The 10166-nt window shown below is 49.2% G+C and overlaps 1 protein-coding gene across 1 annotated transcript; it reads right to left on the bottom strand.

Annotated features, from left to right (window-relative positions):
- Positions 1 to 2251: 2251 nt before the first annotated feature.
- NECAP1 (NECAP endocytosis associated 1) lies at positions 2252 to 9043 on the bottom strand. The gene is made up of 8 exons (XM_041460620.1): positions 8842 to 9043; positions 7391 to 7491; positions 7165 to 7269; positions 6691 to 6772; positions 6175 to 6283; positions 5901 to 6087; positions 4642 to 4735; positions 2252 to 4526 (listed from the first exon to the last, which is right to left on the bottom strand). Exons 1-8 carry the CDS (start codon positions 8937 to 8939, stop codon positions 4478 to 4480), a joined length of 825 nt encoding a protein of 274 aa, XP_041316554.1. The 5' UTR covers positions 8940 to 9043; the 3' UTR covers positions 2252 to 4477.
- Positions 9044 to 10166: the final 1123 nt, after the last annotated feature.

Raw genomic sequence — 10166 nt, 5'->3', positions numbered from 1 at the left:
AAACACAAATGATGCAAGAAGTGCACCCCAGGATCCCAACAGTGACTGGCAAACATAGCTCTGGTCAGGAGCCACTACACAGTCCAGCTGTTGCTGGCTGCTCTTCCTATGCTCAGCTTCCAGGAACGTCCATCATGGCCCCAGCTCTGGATGGGGTCATACAGCTATAGGTAATGGCAGGTGGCAAAATTAAGCTGTCATCCTGCAATGTGCTTTCCCTGACTATTAGCATGGACAGAGCTATTGTCTTGAGAAAAAAAGATCAGTAACAGTCTCCAGAGCAAGAGTCTATTGCTCACATAACGTAAGGAGCACTCATCAGACTATCTAGACCTGGAGGCATTACAATGTGCGTTAACCACTTGGGCCACAGTGCTCTGCTTATATACATTAACAGCCCCCTTGTTCTTCCTCCTAGAACCTTGTAGGTTTATGCTGATTTAGCAGGATGACTTCAGATTCAGATTCGTTTACCTCATTATCAAAGCTCAGGAAGACTTTGGGGGTTTTGGTTTCCTGTTTGGTTTTTGTTTGATTTCCTCCAACGTACAGCTGTTCTTCTCCATTTCTTCAGGAGTCCCAACACAGCATCAAGGCTTTGTGAAATCTGGCACGTTTGTGTCTGCAATCCATATTGTGTGGCTGTGGTAGAACAGTTGCTGCATGGCTCTGAGACACAAAGTCACAGAACACAGAACATAATGGGAGAAGGGGCAGGGAAATACACACATCCCACCTCAACTACAGCTCCCACAGAAGTATTGACAACCAAAAACCAGACAAAACTGGGATCTTCCCTTTGACACTCGTTTCCTGATTCTTTCCATGTGCTACAATCTGTCTCCCAATAGGAAAAAAGGGAAAACTTGCACAGGACTCACCAAGCTGTGCATTCTAGCAAGTCTTGCTGTGAGGAAAGGCATGGGGCCTGGGAAGATCCCCACACATGACTAAGCTCTCCTCCATGAACTGTTTTCCAGTCTTCTGTGCTTCTTTATGCACAAACAGGAATATATCCCAGCACTTCCCTTAGGTGAAAATTCTGCTCTGGAGAGACCCTTTTAGGCTTTTTAACTCTTTCTGCTGCAAGTACCTACTGAAAGGTCTGAGAAGCTCCACCATAGTTTAAGGGTAAAATGCTACCTCTTCTCCCTGCCAGGACCTATACAACATACCCATCCTATTTACAAAAATAAGGTACAAGCTTTGGTCCCAGAGCTGAAAAAATGGTTTGTTTTTTTTTTCCCCCAGCCACTACAGATAATAGAATGCTTGACAATTCAAATAGCTGACTTAAAAGGTTAAGACTTCTTATCTTTACCTAGGCCACAAGACTTGTGTTGTACTTCCAACACTGCCATATACACAGCTTTGCCGTCTGGCAGAGGAACATGAAGCAAGCATTGCTGTGCAAGATGGCTGCAAGCAGGCTTGACAGAACAATGTCAGGGCCCTGAACATATTCACCTCCTGGGGGATTGGCTGGACTCAGGTCCAGCTTAAGTAATAGAGGTGTTTGGCTTTGAGAAACCTCAGCAACATTGGCCTTATCATAGCTAAGTATCTCACCCTTGGACCCTGCCTGAGCTAGCACAGCCATGCCTGGCCATGTACCCTGCTATCTAAATCCTCATCCTGACCTGCTCTGATCTTTGTGCTTAGGTACTTCAGGACTGCTCCTCTGCTGGTGAGGCCACTGCCCCTGCCTGCCCTGCTGTGACTCATCTTCCTGCTTCCTCTCTTTCCAGGCAGCCTGTCCTTGTTACCCCTAACAAAGGGCCCACTTGGCTCACCTTGACCATCTCTTTAGTAGGCAGAGACTGTTTCCCATCTACCAGCATGGAAAATACCTGCAGGCTGTAGAAGCCTTTAATGTCTGAGGGGCTAAATACCAGGGCAACTAAGTCTTCACACTTGCTTGTTTTATCCACACTCTTACCAAGTCCCACAGGAACCTACACTCAGGCCTGTTTCCATGTTGTTGATATGTGTTTGGTGGTGCGTGTTTTTTGCCGTATGGGGAACAGCCGTGTCAGTTTTGTGTCCTTTTTCCTCTCTCCACCAGTCCTACCTCTTTGCCCAGACAGAGCCTGAACCCATCACTCCTGAGGTTGCTCTTGTTCAGTCTGCAGGCCACAACAGATATGCAGAAGGATAAGCAGGCTGTGAGGGCTTTGCTGGAGAGACGAAGACCTTCAACCTATAGACTTCCAAAGCAAAAACAATTTGACAACTTAGAAGACTCATGACATTTTTTCCCCAGTATTACTAGTTTAATTACCATTTGCACCAGTACATCTTATGCTTTATATACATATATTTTTAATTTTTGCTTCTTCAGCTTTTCAAATACATAATATATTATCTCCAGAATACTAAGACAATACAGAAGAGGCTCCTAGTTCGTTGTTAATTGGTGCCATCAACTTCCTTGGTTGGGGAATTGATACATAGTTGAAATGACAGGACCTCACAAGGATGTGAGCAAACAAAACGACAAAGAAAAAATGCCAACCCAGGAGTCTGTGATGTTGCTGGCAGACTACAGCCATCCACAAGTTCAGGAGGCAAGGAGCTGAAGTACAGTGAGACTGCAGGAGTGACTATGAAGGCAGGGGAGGGCTGGCAGGGGGAAACACCAAGAGAGACAGGGAATCAGGGTTAAATGACTACTTAAAATACATCCAAGAGCAGTCTGGTCCCCACTTCCACAAGTGGAACTGCAGCAGCTTTAGAGCTATTTCAAGAATGTTGCTTCCCAGAGGGATGGTCTAAGTGAAACTGTCTCCAAAATGCCCTGACTGTAGCCAGACAAAAATGACAAAAGACCTTTGCCAATACAAGGTGCATACACCTAACTACTCTTTTAAAAGCCTCACCAGAAAAGTTTTGCCCAAAGGGAAACATTTTCTTGCGAAGGTGTGCTAGAGACACAAAAGTGTTGCTGTGTTGAGTGTTCAAAACAGGAAGCCTTCCAGCAAAGCACCAATGCCCTAGTGTTCCAGTAACTGGGTACAGCCAAGAGTTACTGAGACAAACTTCCCAGCTAGTGTTTTGGCTTCTGTGCCAGCATGAAGGGTAGCAATGCAGCAGTGCGAGGTTTCCAGCCTGCCCTGTGAGTTTGCCCACAGTAATCAACACTTACACCCCAGCTCATATCCACAGCTGCTGAAGATGAAGTAGTGTCCACACTGCCTCATGAAACTCTCGCAAAGAAAAAAGTAGGAAGTCGTGGCTTTTTACCTCTTTCTAACTCCCTTAACCACACAGGAAATAGAGGGGGCTTGGATACATTAAAAATAAAAATATAAGTTCCAATAACCAGCTCACATCCCTAAAAGTTGGACTCAGAAGAGTCATAATAAGGAACACAGGTGGGAGAATTTTGCTCCCACAGATCTCAGGATTGAGCCTACTATACATTTCTTGTTCAAATGAGTTAAAAAGGGGAAGGAAACTGTCCCTTCATCAGAGAATAATCTATTGTCCCACCATAATTCTTATTGTAGATATGCAATACTTGTAACACAGCGCCAAGTCACAACACAAGGCCAGGGCTCAGGATAGTGATGCAGGAACATGAAATGCTGAGTGGTGGGAATCACCTGGTTGTCATCTAGTGCAAGTAACTACCAAATTGTAAAAACAGGCTTTTTTTTTTTTTTCCCTAAAAGCTATTTCCAGTTAAAACAGCTCAATGACAGTGAGGCCTTTGCCTGGGGAGAAAGGAGTTAAAATGAGAGGAAGTTCCTCCAGTGAACCTGGAGGTTCCAGGTTCCAATCCAAATCAGGAGCCTGGAGATAGGGTGCCCACCTGGAACTACAGCGCAACAGCAGCAGCCCTACTCAAGGACTTGCAGGACTCCTCCCACGGGAGCACAAGGACATGCAGCACTACCAAGAATTGCACCGAAGACAGAAGAGTGGTGTGTGCATGGGGAGTCACTCCTCACCACAGATGTCATTAATCCAAGAGGGTTTTGTGTTGAGAAAAGATCTATCTCCTTAGAGGTTCCATTTAGCAAGTGCAGCCAAATGCAGCTGTTCTCAGCACCGCAAGCTGTAGGGGCTGCAGTCACTACTGAAAGCAGCCACAAAAAGCAACAGCCTAACCAGAGAAAATTTGAAGGACAAGGAACCCAGAGGCACCTACCCAGCCTCCTCCTGTACCCACTTTCTTCAAGATTCTTGCTTTCCTTGTATGGAAAGACAGGGAAAAAGAGCTAGGATGTACCATGTAATGGCCAAGTGGATGGAGGTGATAAGGCTGCCTCTTTTCTCCTTGCCCATGTTTGGAGGAGTCCGTATGTTCTCTTTAGGTTCAGTGGGATCAAAAATAGTAAGTTTAAGTGAAGGTCTGATCTAAAAATGAAGGATTGTCCCAATTTGATTGAAGACTAGAGAGGTTTGTGCCCCCCTCTGATCCCATTTGGTGCCTCTAGGTCATCAATTTGTCCCATTCCACTGCTTTGATCATTCAGAACTGGACCCAGTTGGACTGCTGAGGAGCCTGATTGGGAACAGCACTGAAACAAAAAAAGGAAAATCAAATGAGCAGATGCAGTAAGACTTCTTAACTTCTGGTTCTTCCCACACCCATCAGGACACTGCCCTTCTTGTGTTCCATCCATCACAGTTTACCTGGATGCAGTGCTGAAGTCTCCCCAGAGGTCTGTGGTAGCTGATACTGGTGCCTTGGATGCAGCTGCAGGAGCATCTAAATCTAAAAGAATATCTAAGGGAGAAGAGAGAGAGAGAGAGAGAAATACATCAGCGTGTGCAGAAAACCCTACAGGTATTTTAACTGTCACCTTACACAAACTCCAGGGCAGAAAATCTTTGGAGGGACTCCAGCCTTCCCTGCAGAAATCAGACTTTTTGAGGGGTTTGTTACAATGGCATCTCCTTTTGCTGAATGTGCACAGCTCCAGCTGAGTTGTACCTCCAGCAAGGATACATTGTCTTCAGGAACTATTCAGTCTCCACTCAGCACACCACCTGACATTTGTCACTTATTACCTCTCCTGACAGACATAAAGCTCAGACTCAACCCCAGCCCAGCAAACATAACAGCTGCCAAACAGGCACCACCTTAACAGTACAAACCACACACTGGGACCGCATGAGCCCTTCTCAGAAGCTCGTGTTTTCTTCTCACTCAAACCTGTGGACAACACTGCTGAAGTCTCTGCCTTCACAAAGGGATCATCAGCTCTCCAGACACCTCTGCATAGTCACACTTTTAACACAGCATCCAGAAACTGCAGCAACCTCTTTGTTACAGGATCACAGGACGATTTAAGTTAGAAGGGACCTCCAAAGATCATCTCATCTAGTCCCACTGCCATGCCATGAGCAGGGACGTCTTGCACTAAATCAGGCTACTCAAAGTCCCATCCAAACTGGTCTTGAACACTTCTAATGAAGGGGTATCCACTGCTTCTCTGGGCAACGTGTTCCAGGGCTTCACCACCCTCACGGTAAAAATTTCTTCTTTATATCCAATCTAATCTGCCCTCTTTCAGTTTAAGCCTCTACCCGTTGCCCTGTCACTACAAGCCCTGGTATGAAGTCTTTCTCCATCTTTCTTACAAGCTCTCTTTATACAGTGAAGCGTCTCCTCAGATCCTTGTCCTCTCCATGCTAAACAACCCCAACTCTGTCAGTCTTTCTTCACAGGAGTTGTTCCAGCCTTCTGACCATTCCCATGGTCTTCCTCTGGACCCAGTATAATAGGTCCACATCTTTCTTGCACTGGGGACACTGGAGCAGCCAAAGAGACCAAAATCCTTGGGATACACCATGTCTCAGAGGGCACTGCTGGCACTAGGCTGAACACAGTTTGCTCAAGCAGCACCTGCCAGTGTGTTACAAGCTGCTGGCTCAGTGCTAAGGTTTACCTGCACTGCTTGCATTACTGGATTTCTGCACAGGTGGTGGTGTGACATGGTTGGCAATGGCTGTGGAGGAAGGGGGAGGTATAGGAGGGACTGCAATTTTGCCTCCTGGTGGGGGTGGCAGCAGGCTTAGGCCCCCTGATCCAGACACACGGGGCTTGGCTGCTCCTCCTTTCTTTGATGTCATGTTCTGTGTTAAAAAAAAAAAAAAAAAGGGTAAAGAAGAGTCTCCATTGGCACATCCAGCGAAAGACGCAGGGTAAACTGGTCTGCTTACCCCAATGTTTAGCTTGATGGTCTGCCCTTCCTTAAACCCTAAGTCTAACTTGGGACGTGTGTCAGCTTCCTGGGACTCCTTGGAGATTTCAGTCTCCTGCTTCACCCACCTAAAAAGAAGAGAGGAAAACATGAGGCCCTGTGGCAAAAAAGGACAGTGTTTCAGTGTTTCAGAAAAATGTGTGGTTTCTCTCTCCATCCCACCAAACTACTTTGCCTTGCCAAACCAGCTACCTCCCTACTCCTGGTGTCACACAGCACAAAGTTGGGACCACCACAAACCCATGAAGCTGTTTAATACTGCACTTGAAGCACGACAGGACTAATCTTAGGAGTCAGATCTGATCCTGAAGGGGCTCTCAGCTTGCACGACTGCTGGCAGCACACACAAGTGTCCCTTGCCAGAGCAGGGCTTCAGGGCCACCCCAAGGAAACCTGTGCTAAATGAACATGCACCACCACCCACCATGTTCTACAGGCCAGAGGAAAAATAGCATTCCAGAAAAGCAAAACTCACTTGAAGTGATCCTGCAAAGAGACGTTGAAGTCAAAGGCATCACCCCGATCTGTGAAGCCAATGCCTATAAAAGCACTTCGTCCTAGCAAGGAGACAGGAGGAGTCACTGGAGGTGCCCTGCAACTGGGCCACAAATCCCTCTGCTTGTCCTAAACCACTCTGTGCTTCCTCTCTCTGACACACCTGCAGATGGATGCCAGCAGCTCACAGCAGTTCATTGCCCCCAGCCTTCAGGATGCACCCTTCTTCCCATGGGGTGTGCTTGGAAACTAAATGTTCCTTCCCAGCCCAGCCCCTGGGCACTGTGCAATGTAGAGAACCTCCTCTGTTTACGTTGTCCTCAGACCCCTCCAGGCACACCACCTGGTCTTTTCAGCACTCCCAACACCATTTTCATCCTCCTGGCACACTCCCAGCTCCACCTGGGTCTCCTCCACCCCTAGAACTTGGCACTTACATTGACCCCCAACTCACCAGTCCCATCCTGAATTCGAATGACAAAGTAGCGGCTGGAATCTGCCACAGTCTCCACTGCAATGCCAGGGTATTGATCTATAGGAGCCTGGGCAAAAAGTTCTCCTGCAGACAAAGAATCAGCTGTTAAGAAGAGCAACCCCTTCCTAAAGCGTGGCCAGGGCTGCCATGCACAGCTCTGGGCAATCACAGTGGCAGCCTTGGCAGGGCACAGCCTTTCCCTTACCTGAAACCTTATCCTCCAGTTTTATGTAAGCAGTTTTGCCTTTGGAGGTGACACGAAGCCGCCCTGTCCAGTCTGGATGGTCCAGTTTCCAGTCAGATGCCCTGAAAGGAAGAGCAGCTGAGCACTGACCATAGGCAACCCCTCCAATTCTGCCCAGCCACCTCAGCAGAAGTCTCTGCTGCCAAACCCCCAACCCGTGCAGCTGCCTTGTTCCACTTCCCTCCCCAAATCAGACATGGGGTCTCAGCTCCTCTCTTGCTGCTGCCACCTGGCACACGACTCTGACTGGCATCTCTGGGCAAAGGGAAAGAGACACAGCCCAGAGAACACAACTCCTCACCTCTATAAGTTTGCAAAAGAGGGGAGACAGAAGCACACAAACTCACTTGAACATAAAATCCACAAAAGCCACTGGTGAGCATTGGGAAGATCCCAAAACTTAATTTGTAACATGCTGAGAAGACACTCCATTATTCTACCCTATGGCTGTAAAATAACACTGAGTACTTCATAGCCTAGAGGCAGCTGACTTACACCAGCCAAAACACACTCACAGACATTTTGACTGTCCCATCACACTCTTTGCCACAGGCTCTTGTGAAGGAAGAAAAAAAAAAGGAAAGAGAGAAAAAACCCAACTACAGCATCACAGAATATTCTGAGTTGGAAAGGACCCAAAAGGATCACTGAATCCAGCTCCTGGCCCTGCACAGGACACCCCAAAAATGACATCATGTGCCTGAGAGCATTGTCCAAACTCTTCCCGAACTCCGGCAGGCTTGGTGCTATAAAATCTACAGGATTTTATAAGTGGAAACAAACATCCTTGGCCAGGCACAACATCCGCCTACAGTCTGTCAGGTTCGGGGAGTTCACAAACCCGCTCCTCCAGCAGGCCTGTGGGCACATCTTACAAAGTCACACTCTGCTGCTTTTGGCTGACCAGAGAAGGCATTTCTAACTGCTGCTTCTGCAGCCTCTTCTTAAAAATCACCCCGAATTCCCCCTGCTTTCCTCCCGCCACTGCGAGAGCCACCAGGCCAAATCCAACGTGCCGTTATAGCTCATAAGCGCCACATCCCAGGGAACCCAGAAACCGGGAGCAGCCGGGAGCTCTGCCTGGAACAGCAAGCTGTCCCCTCGCCTCCTGCCCTACTAACAGGGCAGCCCCCGCTCCTCCACAGCAGGAGCGGAGGCTCCCCTACCCTCAGGCGCTGACCACCTGCCCACAAGAGGCAATTCCAGCCGGCGGCTCCTCCACAGCTCGGCTGGAGGGGCTCAGGGGATGGCCAGACCTGCTCGCGGCCACAGGACACGGCCTTCCCAAGGGACGAGGCCGGGCCTCGGCATGGCACGGCACGGCATAACCCAGCCCCCGGCTGCCCTGCGGGCAGGGCCTGAGGCAAGCCGGGCCGCGCCGGGGCGATCGCGGGTGCCGCACGCTCCCTCACCTGTACCCGCGGTTGGAGGTGCGCGGCGGGATGCGGTAGACGTTGACATCGGGCTTCACGCAGAGAACGGACTCGTACTCCAGCTCGGCCGCCGCCATGTCGGCCGCGAAGCCCGGCGAGGAGCGAGCGGCGGGAGCCTAGTGACCAGCGGCGCTGCCCACCGCCATCTTTGATGAGGGCAGACACCGCCTGGGGGCGCCGGCGCGGCCGCGCCAGACGCGAGCCACGTCGGTGAAGCGGATGGAGCCATCTTGGGTGCTGGCAGCGGGGGCGGGAGGGCGCCATCTTGGAGCCGCCCCTGACACAGCAGCGGCGGGCGGCGCCATCTTGGGGCCGGGCAGGTGCCGCGGCGGGGCTGGCGCGGCCATGTTTGTTATGGGCGCCGTCCCCGGGGGTGGCGGGATGGCTGTGCCGCCACACGGTACCGACCTGCTCGTCTGCATCCCCCGGGAGCTGCTCCCTGCGCCCTGGGCGGCTCAGTGTCAGTTCTTTCTGTGGTGCGCGGATTAGGTGGCTTTTTGGTACAAGAGCACGCCAAAAGGGAAGTGCGGCGCAGAGCAGGGTTTGCTGCTGGAAGTGATGGAGATGGCAGCTGTGCAAAGCTTAGTTTCAGGAGTGGGTCTTCCCCCAAAAAGAGTGTAGATACCAGTCTATTTGTCAATAATGATAAGGCTGGCAGCATTTAAGCCACTCTTTTAATGGTGGCTTCAATGGTGTTGAAGTTTAGTGCTGTGCGGCGTCCTTTGCTGAGTCTCAAAAAGTACCGGTGTTCACTCCGAAAAGTGGAAGAAAAGGCACAAGAGAAGGTTAAAAATTACACAGAGCCGTGTCTGAGCATTCCCTGTCAAGCACTGGAGCGGGCTGCCTAGGGGGGTGGTGGAATCATCCCTGGAGGTGTTGAGGCAGAAATAATCACTGAAACACCACCAAGTCTGAGGTTTTGGTTTGTTGTGGGCTTTTTGGGTTTTTTTCCTTGGGGTTTTGTTTGTTTGGATTTTTGTGGTTTTTGGGGCTTTTTGTTGGTTTTTTTCTTTGTTTTGGGTTTTTTGTTTGTTTGGGGTTTTGAGGTTTTTTGGTTTGGTTTTGGGGGTGTTTGTTTTGGTTTTGGGGTTTTTTGTTTTGCTTGTTTGTTTGTTTGTTTGTTTTCCCAGTAGGGAAATAGCATTAGTTAATGCAGACAGAGCCATTCCCAGCTATGGCTGTCTAGTCTCTATTCTCTATGTTTTTTCTTGTTCTCTAACTTTTTAAGATCAAGGACCAGTACAGCATTCAGAATTCAAGAAGAAACTTACATTTACCTTTTGGATAGAGTTGCTCGTTGTCCT

The sequence above is a fragment of the Pyrgilauda ruficollis genome, unplaced genomic scaffold (genome assembly GCF_017590135.1).
Source record: "Pyrgilauda ruficollis isolate IOZ18807 unplaced genomic scaffold, ASM1759013v1 scaffold146, whole genome shotgun sequence".
Classification (NCBI taxonomy): Eukaryota; Metazoa; Chordata; class Aves; order Passeriformes; family Passeridae; genus Pyrgilauda; species Pyrgilauda ruficollis.
This window is presented reverse-complemented; position numbering and strand designations above follow the sequence as displayed.